The sequence below is a fragment of the Stomoxys calcitrans genome, chromosome 5 (assembly GCF_963082655.1).
Source record: "Stomoxys calcitrans chromosome 5, idStoCalc2.1, whole genome shotgun sequence".
In the NCBI taxonomy this organism is placed as follows: domain Eukaryota; kingdom Metazoa; phylum Arthropoda; class Insecta; order Diptera; family Muscidae; genus Stomoxys; species Stomoxys calcitrans.
Window position 1 is genome coordinate 57030891 of NC_081556.1, and position 24929 is coordinate 57055819.

General features: G+C 40.0%; 1 protein-coding gene and 2 long non-coding RNA genes across 11 annotated transcripts in view; 2 read left to right on the forward strand and 1 right to left on the reverse strand.

The window, feature by feature from the left end:
* LOC106083305 (Krueppel-like factor luna) overlaps window positions 1-24929 on the reverse strand; it is a 432045-nt gene that overhangs the window by 260966 nt on the left and 146150 nt on the right. For both annotated transcript variants that reach the window (XM_059368425.1, XM_059368426.1), the window contains exon 4: window positions 9567-9624. In XM_059368425.1, the coding sequence (XP_059224408.1) occupies window positions 9567-9624 (58 nt within the window). The remainder of the gene's footprint in view (window positions 1-9566; window positions 9625-24929) is intronic.
* On the forward strand, window positions 11552-13290 carry LOC131997574 (uncharacterized). 2 transcript variants are annotated; one of them, XR_009398279.1, is made up of 4 exons: window positions 11552-11838; window positions 12186-12330; window positions 12401-12788; window positions 12873-13290. It is a non-coding gene; the product is annotated as an uncharacterized LOC131997574 (long non-coding RNA). The 2 variants fall into 2 exon arrangements; XR_009398278.1 differs by having other exon boundaries at window positions 12401-13290.
* On the forward strand, window positions 14026-24592 carry LOC131997573 (uncharacterized). 7 transcript variants are annotated; one of them, XR_009398273.1, is made up of 8 exons: window positions 14026-14109; window positions 15198-15261; window positions 15326-15423; window positions 22159-22271; window positions 22337-23140; window positions 23488-23632; window positions 23703-24090; window positions 24175-24592. It is a non-coding gene; the product is annotated as an uncharacterized LOC131997573 (long non-coding RNA). The 7 variants fall into 7 exon arrangements; XR_009398274.1 differs by having other exon boundaries at window positions 23703-23793; window positions 23923-24592; XR_009398275.1 differs by having other exon boundaries at window positions 23703-23793; window positions 23926-24592.

The window sequence follows — 24929 nt, forward strand, 5'->3', positions numbered from 1 at the left end:
AATTTATTTTCAAATTGAGCACGTGTTGCTAAATGGCCACAAAGAATACGAGTAACTATTTAAGAAGCTCAACTGAAATTTAGAAAGCATTCAACGCAGACATTGGCTAAACAAAGTCAATGCCAAGTTTGTTACAATATCAGACAAAAGATACGAAAGATAATAGCATCTACTCAAATGCAATTTTGCCCAAGAACATTCCATTAAGAAACAGGGTAAACTTCTCACACATCCATGAGTGCAGTCCGATTCAAGTTTTAAGATCAATAATAAGGGGCTTTCTTCTAATAGCCGAGTCCGAACGGCGTGCCGCAGTGCGACACCTCTTTGGTGCAAAGTTTATACATGGCATAGTAGCTCACAAATGTCACCATCATTGCGAGGGGTTAACCAGGATTCGAACCCAATAGTGAGCTCGCAGTCCTATGTGTCCTGTTATGATAACGAAAGCTGTACTGACCTCCTTCTAACTTTCAGTAATTGCCTCGTCTTCTCACGATCTGGATCTCCCCATAGAATTTTGCAAAAGGTAACATGCGCATTTGTCGCCCATGCCCTTAACTCGGACTGCGTTGAGCCGAAAGGTTTCGAGTTAACCAAGTTTACTGACGTCAGTCCTCTGGCTTTCACTGCCAAATCGTCTGCTTTCTCATGCCCTCACTGCTCCGCCTATGCCAAGATGACATGTTCCCTTGTCTCCTATAAGGCTTTCGGTACTTAGACCAGTACCGGGTGGACCAGATCCTTAGAGACTGAAACAGGTGAATAAATTGCGGTTCCCATGGCGTAAATATAAGAGAGAAAGTGCCACAGGACACTCTACAGGGCGGCATTTTATCGCCACACCTTTGGGTGACCACCCTAAATAACCTATTGCGGATGCAGACTGAGAAGGGATTTGAACCCATCTGTTATGCAGAAATGCCGAAAGGGTCTTGCATAAGGCATATGACTGGGCTAAACCCAGGGGTCTCAATATTAACCCAGAGAAGATAGAAATCTGACAATTTCGACCAACCTCTATAGATATTGTGGTAGTCGTCGAGGAAAGCGTTGTACAAAATTTTGGGAAGATTGGTTGATAAATGCGCTTGGAGTAACTCTAGATATTGGGTCTCTTCAGTTAACCCAGAGAAGACTGAAATATGCCTGTTCACGAGGAAGACGAAGGTGGTCCAATTTGACGCACCACGTTTTCTCAATAAAACGATTTCGATATCTGACATGGTCAAATGCTTAGGAGTAATCTTGGATAGGAAACCAAATTGGAAGTGTCACATTCAGGAGAGTACTGAGAAGTCTAACAGATTTGGACACTATGTAGAAGGGCCGTGGACGTGAAATGGGGCCTGATTCCGAGGATAGTCCATTGGCTCTACAGAAGCGTGATTAGACCAATATTTCCTTACCTCTTAGTAGTTTGGAGGACTGCTATGGAGAAAAAGTGCAACGTTAGGACCATAAAACAAGTTTAGAGAAATGTTGTCTTGACACAGGCAGAGTAATGAGGATCTCACCCATGGGAGAATATTCTAGATATCCGACCCATTGACACACAGATTAAATGTAAGGCAGCCACTGCGGCTATGAGATGTAAGGCGATGGGAGAATGAATCCATCCTAGGAGCAGCTCATGCCATCGAGGCGACGATAGGAAACCTGGAAGGAAGGGAAGGGACGACACTTGAGGTCGAATGCGAGGTACTGCTTCCAGCGGCGCAGTCGCGGTGTGACGGAACCCTAGTATTGCCATCTGGAAGATTATGTTATACGGATGGGTCAAAGCTAGGGGACAGAGTGGGCCTGGGACTCTACATTGAGAACCCAAGGACTGAGATCTGTTTTGGACTGCCTTACTATAATACGGTCCTGCAGGCAGAGATCCGGGCGATCGCGGAATGCGTGAGGTGGCGTGGTACTAACACGGTGACGTCGAGTGTGAACAACTTTACGGACAGTAAAATATCCATAAGGGCAATAACAGCCAGGAGGTTAAGGTCAGAATGTTTGCCTTGTGGAGTATCTGTTGGTGAGACGATAGTGAACGTTTTAATGTATGCGGACGATATTGACCTCTTATCAGATTCAGCGGTCGAGTTAAAGGACATGACAGATGTTCCCTTTTCCTACTGCAGTTTAGGAGTTTGGAAATCAATCTCAGTTAATCAAAGATATGGATTTTTAGGAAAGGTTCGAGAAATGGGACAAATAAGAATTGGATGTATGGGAAATGGAAAATTGAACTGGTAAATGAATATAAATACCTACGTGTTAATATGACATTTAACCAATCTACATCCAAGCATCTAGATTTGAAGCTCGCTTTGGCAAAAACGGCTATAAACGCCAACTGGCTGAGCTACGTTTATAATCCGAGAATAAATCTTTCGAATAAGATGAAGATATTTAACTCGGCTGAGAGGTCTATACTATTTTTCGGCGCAGAGATTTGGGGTTTTTCAAAGATACGAGTGGGTTGAGAAGTTGATTTGATTCTTTTTAAAGAAAATGTTATTTTTAGCGAAAAGTACTCCAAATTGCATGCTGGTATTTCATCACTGTATATGGGTACTCCATCCATACTCCATCTGCATTTGTGTTACATTAGAAATGATTTTACCCTTGACGTTGGTAGGTTATCACGGTTACTTGCGGAAGAGACTGTAAAACTGGGTACGTTTTAGTATTCGCATTGGTCGGCATTATGTGAAAAAAATGGGATCTCTTTAGAATTTAAATGGTGAAGATGGGACCTATAGTCTCTACAAACTTTTATGATGGAATCATTGAAATCATTTGAATATAAAGACTTTATAAGTAGTGCGAGAGACCTAGTTTTCATGACATGTATCCTACTTTGCAATATGATATACCGCCCTACTTTTTAAATTGTAATTCGTCTCATTTAGTTGGTACGATCATTGAAGCCAGAGGTAGTTTGCTGAATTTAAATGCAATTTTAAACAACATTGATCAGTGATGTATTAACCAATATATATTTTAATGTCAAAAACGAAGAAGAAAGCTTTTTTAATTTTTTCAATCCTTAATATTCAAATAGATAATTACTGCCAATCTGACACACAACATATAATGTTTTGTCTTATTAAGATTTATTATAATTAAATTAAAAGTAAGTGTGACGTTTGTATTATCAAATGAATTACACAAATTTATCATTATACATACCCAGCAAACCAAATGTCTGATGTCAGACAAATCTGACCAAATTCTGAAGTCTTCCGACAAATTCTTACCGAATTCGTTCCGAATTCTGTTCGACATTCTGAGGGAATTTTTGTTCCGACAGTTCTGAAAGATTTCTGACCGCCTTTTCGTATGGGGTATTTTTGAATTTTCTTCTGACGGTTCGGAAGGAATTCTGAACGATTTCTGGACTGTTTCTCGGAAAGAATTTTTGTTCCGACAGTTCTCAAAGAATTCTGAACGACTTTTTACCGTTTATTCGAATAGTTTTTTTTTAATTTTTCATCTGACAGTTCGGGAGGAATTCTTAACGATTTCTGCATTATTAACTGGAGGAATGTTTGTTTCGACAGTTCTGAAAGAATTCTGAACGATTTATGTTTGGGATTTTTGTGCAATTTTTCTTCCATCAGTTCGAAAGAAATTCTGAACGACTTCTGCCCTGTTTGTCGGAAGAAATTTTTGTTTCGACAGTTCTGAAATTATTCTAAACGATTTCTGACCGTCTTTTCGTATGAGGTATTTTTGAATTTTTCTTCCGACAGTTTGGAAGGAATTCTGAACGATTTCTGCATTGTTTATCTGAAGAAATTTTTATGAACCTTATAGGTAAAATATTATAATATTTTCAATAAAAATTTTTTATGTTTTTTGTATACCCACCACCGAAGAACGGGGGTAAATTCATTTTGTCATTCAGTTTGCAACACATCGAAATATCCATTTCCGACGCTATAAAGTATATAAATATATATATTCTTGATCAGAGTAAAAATCGAAGACGATCTAGACATGTCCGTCTGTCTGTTGAAATCACGCTAGAGTCTTTAAAAATACAGATATTGAGCTGAAACTTTGCACAGATTCTTTTTTTTTTTTTTTTGTCCACAAGCAGAATAAGTTCGAAGATGGGCTTTATCGGACAATAGCTTGATATAGCCCATAAAAGCCACATTTATTATCCGATTTTGCTGAAACTTGGGACAGTGAATTCCGTTAGGCCTTTCGACATCCTTCGTCAATTTGGCTCAGATCGGTCCAGATTTGGATATAGCTGCCATAAAGACCTATCCTCCGATTTAGGGTCTTAGGCCCATAAAAGCTACATTTATTATCCGATTTTGCGGAAATTTGAGACAGTGAGTTGTGTTAGACCCTTCGACATCCTTCGTTAATTTGGCTCAGATCGGTCCAGATTTGGATATAGCTGCCATATATGACCGATCTCTCTGTTTTAGTTTTTGGGGCCATAAAAGGCGCATTTATTGTCCGATATCGCTGAAATTTGAGACAGTGAGTTGTGTTAGGCCCTTCGATGTCTTTCTTCAATTTGGTCCTGAATGATTCAGATTTCGATATAGCTGATATGTAGACCGATATCTTGATTTAATGTCTTGGCCCATAAAAGGCGCATTTATAATTCGATTTCACTGAAATTTGACACAGTGACTTTTATTAGGCTTTTCGACATACATTAACTATAAAACCCCTTAATCTAGTTAAGGTGCTACACTGGAAATTATTTCCATTTAATGTAAAGCACAAACTTTACCTACAATAAAGAGGGGAAAAGACCCACAGTTAGAAAATACTAAACTGTATAATAGGGCGAGTAATACATGTCTTTAATTAAAACTAGCCGGAACCTCTGGATGGAACAGAAATATGAATTATCTCTTTAGCACATTGACGATTGATAGCAACCACAATATATTTAGCAGACAAAACTAATTATCTCCTTAAATTATATGGTAGTGCCACTACCAATCTCAAAAGTGCAACATCTGAATATCTGTGGTTTAACACTCTTGCCATTAAACATCGATCCGTCCACTCAGTCAAATTACCAATGCCATGCCAGTATGTAAAGTAGCGCATAGAGATAACTAAAGCTATAATGTCAGCTACTCCCGGAAAACTACAACCAAGGCAGCATCAACAGCAGTCGCAGCAAACTTCGACGCCAACATCGTCCAATAAATGTAGCTTTTAATCTTTAAATATCCAAAGAGCCACTGCATTGATGCTGACACAAAGCGCCTAAGAAAGGAAAACCAGAAACCCCCAAAGGCGTTTTTAGCTCAACAACAATGATCAGGTAGAAATCTACGCTGAAATTTCCCAAAGTAAATAATAGAAGCCAGGCAGACAGGCGTACGGTTTGACAGTCAAATGTTTAAAAAGTAAAATACGCCGAAGAAAGAATAATGAAAACTTAACAGTTCACCACTTATGTCCACAACATTTCAATTTTAAATTTATTAATCATCAATTTGAATTTGCATACCACTCACGTTAAGGCTAGCAGATAATGTGGCGTGTATCGTCACTGTGGCATTCGCTGCAGATCTGTGAGCAGTAAACAGAGTTTGCGCGATTCAATCGAAACTGACCATACAATGACAATATATTCGAGTAACATCAGGTTGAGTCCAACCCAGAGTAATGCATAGCTGTAGTGACTAGCGTAGTTTGACATATTGTCTGCTGCTTTTCGTTATATGGAAATACTCAATAAGGTTTATACGGGAGCTTTGTAGTCATTATGCAACATTTCATCCAAATCGGATATGAATTGATCACCTAGAGGGCTCTCTAAGGGCTCAAGAAGTCATTATGATGGAACGGTTTGTAGGGGGGCTTTATCCAAATCTGAACCGATATGGCAAGTAATCCCCAAAGTTATACATACAATTATAGGGTCGCAGATCAATATTTCGATGCGTTACAAACGGAATGGCTGTATTAGTATACCCCATCTTTTGGCCGAGGGTTTAAAAACAGTTGACATTTGCTGATTGATAGGAGCGATGAACCTAAATTTTAATGTGTTCGGAATTAGTGGAAAATTTTTTGTCAGATGCCCTTAACTACAAGAAGTAAACCCAAGATACACTTAGGAAACCGTCTGGGGAACCACTGGCTAACATAGAAAAAACCGTTGCGGCTGAAAAATAAAACATGATTTAACACCCGTGATACCAAATGGCATTTCTAATGAATGCATCGGCATATTGTTAAATTAATTACATAAACAATTCATTTTCTAAATTACTCGATCTTGTTTTCGCTAATCAACCATTTCAGTTTATGTTTAAGTTCTAATGATCCGGTTGTAAGTCCTGAGGATAGACATCATCCGACATTCAAATTACTTATACCCTATCCCACAATCCCAGTTAAAAGAGATGTAGCAATTGAAAAAGTGTACTGTTTTGCTAAAACTGATTACATCAAACTGAACTCACTACTCTCACGTGTTCATTGGATCGAAATATTCAGATCTAAAGATATCGATGTAATGATTTCAACATTTTATACTGTGCTACTTGACTTTATTTCTCAATCTGTCGCTAAAACAACTTTTTGCAACGCATCTGGTCCTCCAAGGAATACAACCAATCTTTCTAGGCTGAAGAACAAGAAGAATAAATTATATAAATGGTTTAGACGCTCAGGGTCAACGTCTGACTATTAGATAGCAAGATGCGAATATAATAAAGAAAACAAATTGGCATATGGTAGCTATTTGAATAAAATTAGAAATCAAATCCTAAATCCTTTTACAAATTTTGAATTCAAAGCGCCGTTGTAATATTTTACCGATCTTTCTTAGATATAAAGCTAAAGCAGCTGATAACGATTCAGGTATTGCCGACATCTTTGCTGACTTTTTCTGGGATTGGCGAAAATGTAGTTCTTGAAAATTTAAGGTCACTGAAGATAACTTTTAATCCCGGTCCAGATGGAATTCCATCGAACATTTTAAAACATTGCGCTCTCGAACTTTCGTATCCCCTTTGTACACTTTTCAACAGTTCATTAAAACATGGATAACTGCCGGAATTGTGGAAGCAATCTTATATAAGACCGTCGGAAACCGCAATGAAGTTTCTAATTACAGGGGTATTTCAATTTTGAATGCTATTCCGAAGCTATTAGAGAAAATTCTGACTGACACTATTTCATATCAAGTCTCTTCTATATTGTCTCCCTACTAACATGGGTTCCGGAAATCAAAATCGACGATAACAAGTATTTTAGAATTTACTTGTATGGTCAACGATGGCTTTAGGAAACGCTACCAAACGGATACCTTTATATACCGATTTTAGTAAAGCATTTGATAAAGTCAACCAGAACCTTCTGTTAAGAAAAATAGACCTTATTGGTTTCAGTCCATCTTTACTAAAGTGGATCAGATTATATCTGACTGGACGTACTCAAAAGTGTTAAATTTGGTACTGCAGTTTCCAAATCAATTGTTGTCTCTTCAGGTGTTCCACAGGATAGTCACCTTGGCCCTGTGCTGTTTTGTTTGTTCATAAACGATCTCCCTTTTGCTTTAAAGCACTCGAATATTTTGATGTATGCAGATGATGTAAAGATCTTCAGATCAACGAGAGACTTTGATGAACAGTGTTATCTTCAGTATGACCTTGATACTCTTTACGAATGGTGCAACCAGAACTTTATGGAACTTAATATTTCCAAATGCAAACACATATCAATTTCAAGAATAACTTCTCTTAAAACTAACTACTTTTTGGGTTCCAATCAACTTGAAGTAGTCTATAGCTTTAAAGGCCTTGGATTTCTTTTAGATCAACGCTTAAACTTCCGTCAACACATCTCAATGGTTGTAAACAAAGCACGTAGTGCTCTTGACTTCATGAAACGCTGGAGCAAAGAACTTAACGATTTCTCTGTGACGAAAAACTTATATACGTCGCTAGTTAGAAGTAATATACTAATTTTGATCTTTTGACAATTTCTCATAAAAAACCAACTGCCAATAATGATCCTTTTCGGCAACTATGCTATCAATTTAATCAACTGAAAGATTTAATAGATCTATCGGAGAATCGAGAAAGTTTAAAAAGGAAAATTATATTATTTTTAAATTCTTAGGTTAATACATTTGTAAATATATTGTTATTAGTCTGTAAGGGTATAATGCCCCTTGACAGGTTATGTTTTAAGATGAACTATCTCCTAAATTGCTTCTTAAGATTTTAAGACGTGAAATGTTGCGATCACGCTGAAATTTGGTTGAATTATTTGTACGCAAACTCTGTTGACACCCCTATTAGACCTTTCGAAATTTCCATGAACTCCTATCTAGGATTTCTAGGAAACCAAGAGGAATTATCAAACACATGCATGCAGATTTTCGTTTTTAAGGTATTTTGCTTTTTCCTAAAATTTTATTATAAAAACATGTGGACTTAGCGGCTCATGTTTGCTCACTCCCCTTAACGGGTATCAAATGCAGATACCCTATGCGGCACCCCGGGCAGCTCCATGAGGGAGCAACCAAGTTTGGCCTGGACTTTGCCTTGGCTAGCATAAGCCACTCAGAACTGTTACTTGAAATCCCTTTAAAATGGGATGAAACGCAAATGTTTCTGCTTCAAACAATGTTCTAACCTAAACTGGGAATTTTATTTGTAGTATGTTCTTCCACACAGTTTTCTTTTTCTCAAATAATCCATTCCATGGTGGACAACTTTTCCAAGTTATGGCAACCCGCTTCATTAACATTAATGTAAACATCTATTCCATGTTGATCTAGAAACTCTACCTGCATCCCAGAGAGCATGTGGTACAATGTGATATGCATATGTTTTTATGTTCGCATTACATTGTAGTGGCAAATAAAACAATCGCTTTGCCATTCAAATGCTTTAACAGTCAGTTAACAAATTTAAATTTGTTGTAGAGTTTCTTGGGTTTCAGCAGAGCTTGGTTCAGCCCAAGCAGCAAGTCAAGTTTATCACGGATTGTTTTGTCCATCATAACCACAACAAGAGGAGCTGTGCTGTGAACCAGCAGCGACATTTGCAACAGGCAACAGCACTACCACAAAACATGACCACTGGTCATTGCAAGTCGGGACAATGACAGTTTAAATGACCACCAATAAGCATTTGTTGGCATTTTTATACCGACCGCAAATAAAATGACAACCAACACAAGTCATCGCCCATGCAGCAGCGGTCTTTAATGAAAGCAACCCAAAATAACCAGGAAATGGAGGACATTGGACATCGGGTGTAGTTCCTGTCAGAATAAACCAATTTATTTGTCCATTTAATACGAAGAGTGCATACATCATTTGTGTTATACTATGGAGACTATTGTGTGCTGAACTCCGAAAAAATTGTCCTCTTCGAAATTCCTTTTATGAAATTCCAATTAAAAATTTATGAATTATTTTGACGCATAAATAGAAGTATCCAAATGCTACCCATGCTTCCTCCTTTGACTCCCAAAAACATGCCAAATGAAAGAAGTTTTCAAAGCTTGGCATTTCGTTAGAATTGGCATTAGAACAGGGAAGCAACAATAAAACTTACCTTTTGGTGAACGTAAACTTAAATCTACAGGTTCGACTTGAACGGGAGGGCCCTCTGCCTGCAACAAAAAAGATAGTGGAAAAGGTATTAAAATAAGATTCTGAAAAATACAGTAATATGAGAAATATGAGTAAGGGTAAATATCCAGAATAATACAAAAATGGTAAATATTGAGGTATATACAGGGTGGCTGATGAAAGCCGCTACCAAAAAAAAATGTAATAACTTTTTTTCTATTTAATAATAATAATTTAATAATTAATTTAATTAATTAATTAATTAATTTAATTAATAATAATTTAATAATTAATTTAATAATTTAATTTAACATGAATAAAAGAAAAATGTATTCCATACACCGAAAAAAAAATGTAGCAATATTCATCATTGTAGCAATATTCATCAGCCACCCTGTATTCGAAAACAGAGTACAAACTCTGTTGTTGAAATATCTCTCCACTTCCGTGCCGAGTATGGTCTTGGTGGAGCCATATTTGAATATGCCTGGTATAAAGACCAGCATCATGACAAAAAGTTTTCGGCCATAAAAGGAGCACCAATTTTCGATTTCAATGAAATTTGGAGCACCGAATGGTTTCGGACCCTTCAATAAATTTGGTTGACATTTTCTCTTCATTGAATTCAAATTTGACACAGCTGGATAATTTTAAAACTACAGAATAAAAGCGTATTTACACCATACACCACAATAGTGTTATAGAGTATTAAAACTTGGTGCATTTGATTGTACAACCAGAAGGAAGCACACAGACCAACTCATAATCAGTCTGTCAGACCGCCTAAGTTCAGGTGTATCTGATCGTCTTCAAATTTGGCATTGGAGTAACTCTAGGAATTAAAATCGGGATATATATTTGATACCTATGTCTTAATCTGAACCGGTTTCTATGAAATTCACCAGTAATTTCGAGAGTCAAGAGGAAATCCTTCCTGCCAATTTTCGCAAGAATCGACTTACAAATGAGCACTTCATTGTAAAATTAGTCCAAATGTTGCCAGCATACCCCTCCTAATGCTGGCAACATTTGTGAGATACTATGCCATGTAAAACTTTTCTCCAAAAGAGGTGTCGCACTGCGGCACGCCGTTCGGACTCGGCTACAAAAAGAAGGTCCCTTATCTGGAGCTTAAACTTGAACCGGACTGCCCTCATTGATATGTGAGAAGTTTGCCCCTGTTCCTTAGTGGAATGTTCATGGGCAAATTTGCATTTGCAGGACGAACATATATATGGGAGCTATATCCAAATCTGAACCGATTTTTTCTAATTTCTATAGGCTAAGTCTCTTTGCTATAAAGAATGTATATGGCAAATTTGAGGACTGCCAGATGAAAATTGCAACCTATAGTTTATACACAAATTAACATGACAGACGGATAAAGCTAAATCGAATCAGAAAGTGATTCTGAGTCGAACGGTATACTTATCAATGGGTCTATCTCTCTTCCTTCTGAGTGATACAAACAAATGCACTAACTTATAGTACCTCACAATGGTGGTTGTAGGGTATAAAAATCGTTTCCGATTTGGTTATAGCTTCCTAATATTGCAATGATATAGTCATTTTTTGACCTATTTTCACCAAATTAGGCACGAAAAATTTTCTTTTAACTCTCGATACTACTGGCAAGTCTCATCGAAGAAATCGGTTCAGATTTAGATATGGCTGCCGTACACATCTCTCATCCAATTTCTACTTAATCAGCCTTTGTCAGCGTATTTGTTAACAGATTTTCTCAAAATTTCACATAAAATGTTTTATTATGACTTTTGCTTTGTTGCCGATTCTGGTCGAAATCAGTTGGATCTAAAATTAACCGCTATTTTCCAATCACTACTTCGAAGAGTTGCAAACGAAAGGACGATGTTGGTATTGCTTTGAAGGGGACAGGATGGTTATTGATAAATTGTCGCGCTCCCGAAGGAACCCTGCTTTGCTTGGAGGGGAGGAAATGAGCTGACGGGCGCTGGCTGCTGGCGTTCGAGCACCGGCTGTGGCTCAGTCGAAAAGGGCGCGGTTCTTGCCAGTTCACCTCCTCCAAAGCAGGTGACAAAAAACAAAAATCAACCAGCTGATGGAGGGACACTGATACCTACACAACAACCATGAACAATACTAGACAGACACACACTACCATGTTGACACCACTTAGCATTCAGCTGGTGTCTGGACGCACCCACCCCACCATGGTGCCCTCTTGCGTCATAATCTATGAGGACACCCCAAATACACCTGTTTGTCCTGGACCGGTAAGTTTGAGCTACCCTTTTTCTTACCTGCTTTTTTAGCCTTCCATATTCATAAGATAAAACTGAACTATTTCATGTTAAAACGTTATAAAATTCCAGTTTTGGCTTTATTGCATTTTCGCAGTAGCTAAATTCTAACAAATCTTTATAATGATGATTAAATAAATAAACAAAATAAAAAAACAAATAGGAAGATCGAATGAAGCAATTCAAAAAATCAATTTAAAATATAGGTTGATTCAAAATTTCATGTTCTAAATTCAATGACAAAAAAAATTATATATATATAAGAAAATGCCTTCAGTTCAGCATTTAATTCGATTTCTTTTCTCTCTTCTTCCTTCCAGCAATATGGGTCATCGAATCTTCTTTCTGGTCTCGCCTAGTGATGGCCTTGATGTCGGAGCTGGGATTGCCTAGCTGTAGCACCAGTCCTGCAATGGTACCGACCCTGTTTGTCGTCTACCCTATTTCCTGTCCGTCCGTCTGATGGTAAGTATAATGTTGCTGTAGTCCTATGTAGGTGTTCTTTAAATAAAAGTTGTATTGCTTTCTTTTATAGGATGTTGTTGGTCAACGCTAAAACAAGGTGGACATCTATGATGGAGCAAGGGCCCCCACGTACCTTTTACTGAAACCTTCCTGGCCTATGGGTGAGCTCAACCTAAGCTGAAAGGGCGCTTCCTAATTTCCTGGCGCTAAATAAAATACAAGAAATGATGTCAGCCCTGCCTCAACAACTTTTCTATAATGGTTTCCTTATTTAAAACCTTTATTTTCAGAAGTTTTGTGTCAGGTAGCTGTCTGTCCGTCCGTCTAAGTCAAGCGTATTGTCCTGTTTTATGTATGGGAAAAGGGCTCTGATAGAGGGTACCTTTGGCGTTGTCGGCTGACCAACGCTGTGCTGTTATCGCCTGGTTGGCTGATGTTCCAACGTCGGGACAGTGGAGGTGGAGTTTTGGGTTTTTTAAGTATTTACTTTCTTCGTTTTATCTTATTTATTTACAGATAACTTTATTTTCTTTTCTTTTCAGGTTAATGTTTTTTTTTCTCTTTTCAGGTATCGTTTTCTTTTCAGGTGTTTAGTGTTTTCTTCCCTTACAGGTTTTTACGTTCCTGTCTTTTTCGCCTTCTAACAACTTTCAATTTTTATCGTCTTTTATTTCTTTAAGCATTTTAATGTTTTTAATTTCCTTATAGGTTTTAACTTCAGGTGCTTTACTCTTATCAACAATTTTGTTCGGATTTTAGCCAATGTTAATTATTCATTTCTTTCGTTTCAGGTGTTAATATCTCTTTCTTTTCAGTCTTTTCTAAAACTTAACACAGCCATTAAATATTCTTCAAAGCTTGTTTTTTAGTGTTTAATTTTAAGTTCTTTTATTTGCTTTTTATCAATTAGACAAACAAACGCTTTGATATTCAATAAAACAACACTTTTTCACCGCGGTTTTCGTCTCGTCTTTTTCTTTATTTATTTCCACTTGGGTCTCACTCCACCTCCGGTAAGCTTGCTGTCCATAACCAAAAAGAACGCTTCATCTTGGGGACTCTAGCCAGCTTGGCTTTGGTTGGTCTCCATCATGAAGTTGGTCTTCCAGCCGGCACCAACAAAACATATGGGGGCAGCCATACTGACAGGTTGGTGTCAGCTGGTTGTCTCCCTCTCCCTGATGAGGGCCAACCATAGCCAGTAGGTGTCGCTGGAGTAAGGCAAGTCACAACCAGGTGGCGCTGTAGCGCCATTATTCGGCGCACACCACAAACCCAACCATCCTGCCGATATTCCTATCAAAGGATGGGAGGGAAAAAGTGCGGTTCCCACTGGATTCCTGTTATCTGCAATCCCTATCTTTACGGCGCTGTCGAAACGGAAAATCGCACGGAACTGTCGTTCAACCATTTGTAGCAACAAAAAAAACATCTCTTTCCGGTGGTATTCATCAATAAAAATGATCCGATCAATCTTCTCGGACTCCTTATATGAAATTCTAGCATTCCCTGCCGATTAAAACCGTAGTTTTCTAAAATCAATTACAACCAACCATGACCTGAAGTGTATACGCCCCACTATTGCGACAAATTTGCCGCCTGTCAAAAAGCGTCTGCCGCTTTCATTGTGAACCGCGCTGGCTACGGTATGGATGGCAGCACTGATTTACGCCGATCATTTTAATGAATGGCCGCTGTCGTTCATAATTAAATGAAAAAAAAAAACCAACACAACACGGACCGGCTGCTGATAAAAATTAAAATGGATGAAAAAAAAAGGTAAGTATTTAGTGACTAAAACGAAAGTGACAGTGAAAAGTGTGTAAAAAAAAAAAATCTGTGTAAGAAGATATTGTGTGTGAAAGAAAGGGGAAAAAATAATAAAAAACTATTGTCCACTGGGCCTAAAAAGGTTTTGTGCATGTGCGTGTGTGTGCGTTTTTCATGAATGGGCCAATTCGTTGTACAATTACCCATAAAACAAAATAACACTAACTGAAAATAATAACAAAAACGAGAGCTAAAAAGCTCCGAATAGCCCTGGCCAGAAAAGAAATATATTTCGGTGTTTGTGGCGTTCCTAAGTTTCTCGTTAAGCCGGCTACACTAAGAAAAGGTTACCCTCAAAGGTTATGTGCCCGTCGATGAGAAAAAAGATAAAAACCGTGCCAGTTCTCTGTAAAAAAACCCAAAATCGCAAAATAAAAAGAATGGAATCACCTTAGAAGGCAGTGAAAGTATACAGAAAAAACGTGTAACCTCAACAAAAGAAATGTGAAGCCAACATGTTACGAGAAAAAAAGACGGTTCCTGGCACCGCGTGGGTATATTCGCCTATATTTGCAACTGTGAAAACGGGTATTCTATTACAATGATCGTATGGTGTTACGATGATCCTATTAGTGTATGCGTAAGACCAGTTAAACTATCAATGGAGGTGGGGGGAATACACTCCTCAGTATCTGTGACTTGAAATATAAGAAAATGGGAAAAAGTGTACCAGTATGCAAAGTGTACCAGTATTCAAGGTGTATCAGCATGCTTAGTCTTCGTCCATACAATCGGGAAAAAGGCTAAGTGTTAAATGTAAAATTGATGTCATAAAATACGAACCTTGTGCCCTAAGGCCAGTACATCAACAATACCAAAGCCGCACTCGAATATGATAAAAAACACAAATAAAAAAAATTAAATAATAAAATGCAAAAGAAAGATCCAAAATAAATAACAAAAATTATCATTTGCCAGAAAAAGAATCGTACCCATCTGGAACTATATCCAAGAGAATTCATATAGAACCCTATACCAACATTTCTCCATTAATTAAACAAAGTGAATAATGCATTTCCTCATCATTCTCGTTTCAGATCGACGGATTGAAGTAAAACCTGGAGTGACCAAGGAAGCACGTTGGGATCAACGGATAAACAGGTAAGTATCAGTTCCAACCCAACCCTCGAGCGGGCTTGTACTAAATATATCGTCCTCATTCCAGGTTCTCCGCACGCAAAGCATGCGGCTACACCCAATACTGAAGCCGCAGTGGTAGAAAACACCCAAAAAGGAGTCTTCGTGGAAAACCCCTAGTTCAAGGTAAGTCCATATAACCTAGGATGGCCAATTCGGTTCTTGCAAATCGGGTTTTCGCAAAAAACATAACCGGTTTTCCACTAATGAATTACTCCTAACCAAGCAATAGTCTTAGAGAGCTTCGCGTGTAAGAACTAGAGTGATCAATTCGGTTTTTGAAAACCGGGTTTTCAGTTGTTCTTTTTTTTTTTTTTGAGCTCACTATACTAATCGGCTTCTTTAAGATGGCCATTTCCCGGGTATTTGGTAAATCGGTTTCTTGCCAAAATTAACCGGTTTCTTACTAATATTTAATTTTTAACCATGTTTATGATAACTACCACTTTTCTGCTGAGAGAATTTCAAAACAAAAAAAAATTGCCATTTTTGGAAAAATTTTGAAGAATCAAACTTATTTTATGGAACCTTTAACTAAAATTTGGTCTACGAACAACTTTATTGAAATTTTGTTTTAAAAATTTAATCGAAGCTTTGTCTAAAAATTTTATCTACATTTGTCTAAAAATTTTAACTTTTGTTTCCACCGATCCTTTACTTAAAACTTTTCTTTGGAATTTTTTTTCCATTTTTCCTGAGAAAACAAAAAAAAAAAAAATGAGAAAGAGAAAGATTAAAAAAAAAAAAAAAAAAAAAAATAAAATAACTTCTGTTGGAAAAAAAAATTAATTGGAAAAATTTCATCAATTTCTTTTGTTGAAAATTCAAAAAAGAATACCTTTGATGACTATTTAGACATAAAAGAAAATAATTAAAAAAACTTTATTGAAAATTGATTTAAGGAAAATTTTCATTGAAATTTGGTCTTTATAATCAACTTTATTAAAATGTTGTCGTTAGAGAAAATTTCATTCGATATTTCGTCTTCTCAAAAATTTCAAAAATCCTTCAGCAAACCTTTTTCAGCCACTGAAAAAGGATACGCTGCTAGATTTTTGACCTCACCTAAGGCTTATTTAAAAATTTTAAAATGGTTTACGTTTATAAAAAAAAAATAACCGCCTAAACCGGTTTTTTTTTTAAATCTCAAAACTCAAACCGGCTCTTTAAAAAGTTCATTTTTCGGATAGTTCGATAACCAGTTTTAGGAAAAAAAAAACGGTTTAGTGATCACCCTCTAGTAAGAAACCTTGAAGCTCGCATAGTATGGCGAAACTTTTTTGGAAAAACTTCAAACTTTCAAAACCTCTTAAACATAGGATTTTATTCAGGTCTTATATCTCTTCGTGCACACATCCAAAAGATGAAACCGACCACCACCAACCAGAACACTATCCAGAGCCACCGATACCGGATACGATAACCCATCAGGTACACCGCGGTGAGTCTTGATACTTGTTCTCCCCCATCTCTGACTCAGCTTCGATACATACCGATAGCTCCGAGGCCTTGTTTATCACAGCTCACGATCCCGTGGCATAGTCCAGACGGATACTTAAGCATCCGCAGCAATGCGGTGTTTAGCGAGATGAGCTGAACCTTGCGCCAACGACAGACATACTTGTCTTATCCCATAAATGTATACATTCCCGCTCGAGTCAGACAGCGGGGAGCTTCCCATCGTAATCTTGTTTTGGAATCTCTGAAGACTGCTCTGGTGGCAGGTGTTAGGTGAAATCTCGCGGATGAGTCATGGGCTTCCAGACCTCCTGTTCCTCACTTAAAAAAAAAAGGTGTTCTATTGTTTTAGGTCCTTGGCGTGATAAACGCCAATTAGTTTACCCCTAGTATCCTCTATCTCATAAAGGCATCTTCCTATTGAGCGCACTATTCTGCACTTCAAGTACTTTCTGTTCAGCTTCGCATTAATATTCTTGCTGAAATCGCTTAACTGGTGGTTTCGACGATAAACTTCTTGGCCGGGGAAAAATTTAACTACTCTGGCTCTCGTGTTGTACTTCTTGGCCCTACCTAGGTAGCTCTTTGCCATGTTCTTCCTGAGCTGTTCCCTGATTAACTCTAACTGCGTAGCCTTAGGTAAAGCCGTATATTCTGGGTCTTTCAGTGCGTCCAGCTGGCGAGCCACTCTGTAGACACTTCCGTGTGTTATCATACTTGTCCCGAACAAGGCAAAGTATGGTGTCATCCCGGTGGAAGCGTGTACAGATGACCGAAGCGCGCATTCGATAGCGGTCAGGTTCTGGTCCCAGTCGCGTTGATCATCTTTTAAATAGGATCTTATTGCCGCCAAGATGGACTGGTTGACTCGCTCTGAAGCATTAGCTTGGGGCGAGTACAAACCAGTCTTGAAATGTCTCACGCCGAAGGCGTCAAGGAATGTAGAAAAATCATTTCCGGTGAACTGTTTCCCGTTATCGGACATAAGTGTCTCGGGCACCCCGAACTTATGAAAAACCTCTCCTGTTAAGAACTTGATGACGTTGCGAGATGTAGCTTTTGACATGGGCTTTAGGAGCACATATTTCGATAGGTGATCTAAAACAATAAATATAAATGAATTCCCCGATTTAGATCGGACATATGGGCCCAGGAAATCGACATAGATCTTTTGGAAAGGCCGATCGATCTTCACCTCTTCACCTATAGGCTGTTGCATGTTCTGGTAGTTAGGCTTTGACTCCTTGCAGGTGTGACATCTTTGTATGTAGGCTCTGACTTGGGCACTCATATTTGGCCAATAATATAACTGTTTCAACCGCTTCAGCGTCTTGTGGAATCCTCCATGCGCTGACGAAGGCGGGTTGTGGGCCTTAGTAATGGTCTCGGTTGTTAATTCTTCGGGCACCCAAAGTTTCCAAGCAAACTCCTCGGACGGCAAGTCTACCGCCACCGGAATTGTCCTTTTGTAAATCCGACCCTCTTTCACTCTTAAGTCTGGGAAGGCTTCTCCGTTTTCCTCTATTACGCGAATTTTCTCCAAGTAATTGTCAGCCTTGAACTCAGGTGCTTCCAAATCCACTGCACTGCTGAACTCCAGCTCGTCCATGTTGTACCTTGAGAGAGTGTCTGGCACTACATTTAGACTCCCACGTCTATGCTCCATGTCGAAGCTATGCCCTTGAAGCAGTAAACTCCACCGAGCCAATCGTCCACTCAACTCCTTATTGGACATTAGCCACTTCAAGCAGGAATGGTCTGTTATTACTGTAAAGGGCATAAGTTCGACATAGGGCCTAAACTTCTTAAGAGCCACCACTACTGCCAGGCACTCTCGCTCCGTAACGGAGTAGTTTCTTTGGGCCGAAGTCAGCTTTTTGGACACGTATGCGATTGGATGTTCTCCACCCTCTTCATCCTTCTGGAACAACACCCCGCCTACGCCAACATCCGAAGCGTCACATTGTATGTAAAAGTGTTTGTCAAAATCCGGGTGCTTTAATACTGGGCTTTTCGTTAGGGCTTCTTTTAATCGGCAAAAAGCCACTTTGGCTGCGTCACCAAACTCAAATGTCTTGCCTTTCTTCAGGGTGTTAAATATCGGCTCTGCGATGGTAGCGTAGTCCGCAATGAACCTGCGGTACCATCCGGTCATACCGGTGAAACTTCGCACCTGTTTGGCGCTCTTGGGGTAATCAAAATCCATAATCGCCGAAATTTTTCCTGGGTCCGGTCTTAATTTGCCTTCACCCACAATGTACCCAAGGTAGCGCAACTCCCGAAAGCAAAACTTCGACTTTGCGACGTTTATGGTCAGGCCGGCGTTCGTCAACAAATCCGCCACTTGACGGAGAAGGACTAGATGAGTTTCAAAGTCGGGGGCGACTATCAGCAAGTCGTCCAAATAAACGAATACCCTTTCACGGAGATGCGCTGGAATCACCTTATCCATCAACCGGCATAGCCTCTGGGCTGCGTTGCACAGCCCAAAAGGCATGACTGTAAAATGGTATAAGGGTCTTCCGGGAACCGTAAAGGCAGTTTTCTCTCGGCTCTTTATATCGAGTGGGATTTGCCAGAAGGCGTCCTTCAGGTCCACACTCGATATAAAATGTGTATCCCCAAGCCGGCTAAGCAATCCCTCAATGTTTGGGAGCGGATAAGCATCCTTGACAGTGAGGACATTGAGCTTTCGCGCATCCAGGCATAATCTGTTCTTGACGCCCTTTCGGACCAAGGTTACTGGATTATTCCACGGACTTTGGCTAGGCTCAATGACCCCCATGTCAAGCATTCTGTCCAGCTCGGCAAACATCAAGCGTTGCACAGCTGGAGAAACGGGGTAGTGCCTTTGCTTCACTGGTTCCGCATCTGCCGTGTCAATGGTATGCATTTCTAGGGACGTCTTGCCCAAGCCCCGAACCTCAAAAGATGGAAAAAGGCTAATGACATCGGCGAGCCTTCTGTCCTCCTCAACGCTAAGACGATGACGGGATGGATCATTTGTGTCTTCCTCTTCTTCGTCACCTAGAGAAAGACTTTCCACACTAGCCAAAAGATTGAAGGCCTTCATAAAGTCGACACCCAAATACAAGGCTTTACTCAAAGCAGGGACTAAAAAGAAATCAATTTCCTTTTCTAATTTCTTAACTCTAACCTTCAGCCTAATCCGGCCCAGTACCTCTAAGGGTGTACCGTCTGCCGTGTGAACTGCGGCGCTATACGCGTAGATTGGAACTCCAGCTCTTTCTACTCTACCTAGACAATCTTTGCCCAAGCAACTAACTGTGGCTCCGCTGTCCAAGAGCCCCTCAACTTCCTCATCGCCAATCTTAATACGCATGTATAGCCTGGTGTCTTCCCCCTCATACAATCGGGCTGCCGCTATTTCCTTCCTAAGCCTTTTTCGGTCTAAGTATCTGTTTCTTGCCCTTTCGACTTTCTTGCTCATCTTCCGGCTTTCGGGTATGCTAAAGATTATATTTCGAGCTTTTTGATACTCCTCCATTCTGCTACTCCAAGGTTTTAATTCTCTAATCTTACAACTATTCTTGAATTCATTATTTACTTCATTGCTTAAACTATTTTCACCTTCACCCTCATCTAAATCTATGATATCCTTATTCCTACTTAAAATAGTTATTTTGGCACTTTCCTCTTGCAATTCGGAGGAGACATTAACTACTGGGGGTTCGCAAAGTGCGGGCGCGTCTCCCCCTTCGTCGTGCCCGTCTGTCGGTTTCCCTTGCACCTAGGACAGTTTGGTTTTACCACATTCTCCAAACCACAACCATAGCAAAACAAACTCCTTGTGGTTGATCTGCAATCCATGAAACCGTGGCCCTTTTCTCTGCAATTCCAGCAGATATAATTGTTTTGCCTTGATATAGCTTCCACCTCAAGCTCAGCGTCTCTTTCTTCATATTCTAACTCACTCACTCGAGGAGCAAACTGTTGCCGATGCGCCATGGCCGCCTGCCTTTGGTTAGTTAGCAGAAGCTCTGCTTTGCGGCATTCCTCTCTAAAATGTTGTAGGCCAAACATGCGTATAGGGAAAACCAGGGCTGCTAATGATGATTTCAGATTCCCCTTCATCATTTCTACCAGCATTTGCTCTTGTAGAGGCTCTCGCTGCTGGTTCCGCAATCTTAGCACGGCGTTGTAAAAATCTTCGAACGACTCATGCGGTGCCTGTCGACGATCCATCATTTTCCGCTGCACGTCAAAATCGCTTTCGAATTTGCGGAACTGGCTGAGAAAGGCCTCTTTCAAATCAGGGAAGCTATTGATGCGTCCTAGTCTTCGCTGCATCCAGTACCAGTCTTCAGCAGGGCCATCCAAGAGCTGGGGAAACTTTACCAGCACTTCATCCCAATCACATGCAAAATCTTGACGGAGCTGCTCGAGCCGGAACATAAAATCTTCGGCCGTTATCGATTTTGAAGTTCCATCGAACTTCAGCCTCCATTTCTCTATGTCCACTTTCCTCGGGCTTGCGCGCATTGGCGCGTGTGGATACTCAGGTGCTTGGAATCGGCCGGGAGACATATGAGCTGCTGCTGGATGTGACTGGATTGGTGGCTGGCTATACTGGTAATCTCCACCATATTCCATTTCAGCTGCTGGTTGTCCTCGCTGGTGAGCTGAAGACACTGGCCATTGACTCTCTGCCGCTGTGCCATATTGGCGTTGTTGCACTGGCTGGACGCTTTGTGGATGTGGCGTTATCTGACAGGCTTGCCTTGCATGACCTACAGGTGGTAGCTGCGGTCTTCCTGTGTGGACTACTTGTGTTGCCGCCAGTCCGATTGGTTGTTGATCACTCGCCTGTATTTCTCGGTTTGCTCGCTGGTCAAAACCCTGCATGGTAGGACCTCGGGTTCCTTCCAATGTTTGATGGACCAACTGCGGAACTAACAACCGCAGCCTTTCATCCAAAAGCCTTACAAGCTCCATCTGCCCCACACCAATTGCAGAGTTTATAACTGCGTTGAGCTGCGCGTCTGCTTGACTCTCTTGACACACAGTGGCGTGCTCTTGACCAGTTCCTGCTTGGTCTCCCTGTTCTCGTCGTTCCCGCTGGATTGTTCGCGCTGTTATGCTGCTGAAATTCGGTGTTTCGGGAGTTGACTGACCCAAAGAAGAGCCAGAGGTGTTCGTTTCGGATGGAGCTGGAGTCGCCACCGCGGAAGTTACCATCATGGGAGCCATGGCTGTTGTTGTGGTTGACACCGTTGCTGACGGGACCGTCGTGGTTATGGTTGTTGTTGTTGCCATCGCTTCGCCGTTTGCAAGAGTAGTTGCGCTCGAATAACTATTCGCTCTTGTATTCACCATCTAACCCTAAATGTTACTTCAAAAATTACAACTAAATAAATTCTCTGCTTCTTTAAATTCCTACAGGTAATCGGATTACCAGATCCTGTAAAAACTATGTGTTACTAACAACAATTCAATTTATAAAGAAAAATGGTAGCTCTCCCTCATATCATCCAGGACAAACAAAAAACATGGTAGTATGTGCAAACAAACATAAAACAGAAATCTCCAAATAAATTCTGAATCTGTCTTCTTCTTATAGGTTAAAATCTCGGTATCAGGAAATTGAAAAGACTGGGTTTGTGTTTGCCAACAAACCAGCCTGTCGGCTAATCGGCGTGAAACAACGTCCCTACTTGCCGGACTCAACAGGAGAACCGGTCTATTGTCCTGAAGAGAGGACTGGCAAACACAAATTGGGCTATTGCAGTGCTATTGAATGAAATGGATGTTTCCTGTTCCATCTCTATGGCCACAAGGCTATGTCGAAGGCCATCCATACATACTGCCTACTACAGACTCAGTGTCGCACATAAGCAATGGGCAGGAAACTCTGTCACAATTATATTCTTCGCTTTCCTTGGGGCTTGCGACCAATGTTGTATTAAAACATTAACTGTCGAGACACACAAGTACACTCACAAAGGACACATCGTAACAGCCACTATAAAAAAAATGAAACGGTCACCCGAATTCTCGGGCCCCATGTTGCGGGCGCCATTCTTGTCGCGCTCCCGAAGGAACCCTGCTTTGCTTGGAGGGGAGGAAATGAGCTGACGGGCGCTGGCTGCTGGCGTTCGAGCACCGGCTGTGGCTCAGTCGAAAAGGGCGCGGTTCTTGCCAGTTCACCTCCTCCAAAGCAGGTGACAAAAAACAAAAATCAACCAGCTGATGGAGGGACACTGATACCTACACAACAACCATGAACAATACTAGACAGACACACACTACCATGTTGACACCACTTAGCATTCAGCTGGTGTCTGGACGCACCCACCCCACCATGGTGCCCTCTTGCGTCATAATCTATGAGGACACCCCAAATACACCTGTTTGTCCTGGACCGGTAAGTTTGAGCTACCCTTTTTCTTACCTGCTTTTTTAGCCTTCCATATTCATAAGATAAAACTGAACTATTTCATGTTAAAACGTTATAAAATTCCAGTTTTGGCTTTATTGCATTTTCGCAGTAGCTAAATTCTAACAAATCTTTATAATGATGATTAAATAAATAAACAAAATAAAAAAACAAATAGGAAGATCGAATGAAGCAATTCAAAAAATCAATTTAAAATATAGGTTGATTCAAAATTTCATGTTCTAAATTCAATGACAAAAAAAATTATATATATATAAGAAAATGCCTTCAGTTCAGCATTTAATTCGATTTCTTTTCTCTCTTCTTCCTTCCAGCAATATGGGTCATCGAATCTTCTTTCTGGTCTCGCCTAGTGATGGCCTTGATGTCGGAGCTGGGATTGCCTAGCTGTAGCACCAGTCCTGCAATGGTACCGACCCTGTTTGTCGTCTACCCTATTTCCTGTCCGTCCGTCTGATGGTAAGTATAATGTTGCTGTAGTCCTATGTAGGTGTTCTTTAAATAAAAGTTGTATTGCTTTCTTTTATAGGATGTTGTTGGTCAACGCTAAAACAAGGTGGACATCTATGATGGAGCAAGGGCCCCCACGTACCTTTTACTGAAACCTTCCTGGCCTATGGGTGAGCTCAACCTAAGCTGAAAGGGCGCTTCCTAATTTCCTGGCGCTAAATAAAATACAAGAAATGATGTCAGCCCTGCCTCAACAACTTTTCTATAATGGTTTCCTTATTTAAAACCTTTATTTTCAGAAGTTTTGTGTCAGGTAGCTGTCTGTCCGTCCGTCTAAGTCAAGCGTATTGTCCTGTTTTATGTATGGGAAAAGGGCTCTGATAGAGGGTACCTTTGGCGTTGTCGGCTGACCAACGCTGTGCTGTTATCGCCTGGTTGGCTGATGTTCCAACGTCGGGACAGTGGAGGTGGAGTTTTGGGTTTTTTAAGTATTTACTTTCTTCGTTTTATCTTATTTATTTACAGATAACTTTATTTTCTTTTCTTTTCAGGTTAATGTTTTTTTTTCTCTTTTCAGGTATCGTTTTCTTTTCAGGTGTTTAGTGTTTTCTTCCCTTACAGGTTTTTACGTTCCTGTCTTTTTCGCCTTCTAACAACTTTCAATTTTTATCGTCTTTTATTTCTTTAAGCATTTTAATGTTTTTAATTTCCTTATAGGTTTTAACTTCAGGTGCTTTACTCTTATCAACAATTTTGTTCGGATTTTAGCCAATGTTAATTATTCATTTCTTTCGTTTCAGGTGTTAATATCTCTTTCTTTTCAGTCTTTTCTAAAACTTAACACAGCCATTAAATATTCTTCAAAGCTTGTTTTTTAGTGTTTAATTTTAAGTTCTTTTATTTGCTTTTTATCAATTAGACAAACAAACGCTTTGATATTCAATAAAACAACACTTTTTCACCGCGGTTTTCGTCTCGTCTTTTTCTTTATTTATTTCCACTTGGGTCTCACTCCACCTCCGGTAAGCTTGCTGTCCATAACCAAAAAGAACGCTTCATCTTGGGGACTCTAGCCAGCTTGGCTTTGGTTGGTCTCCATCATGAAGTTGGTCTTCCAGCCGGCACCAACAAAACATATGGGGGCAGCCATACTGACAGGTTGGTGTCAGCTGGTTGTCTCCCTCTCCCTGATGAGGGCCAACCATAGCCAGTAGGTGTCGCTGGAGTAAGGCAAGTCACAACCAGGTGGCGCTGTAGCGCCATTATTCGGCGCACACCACAAAATAAACAAATACTTTTTGAAAAA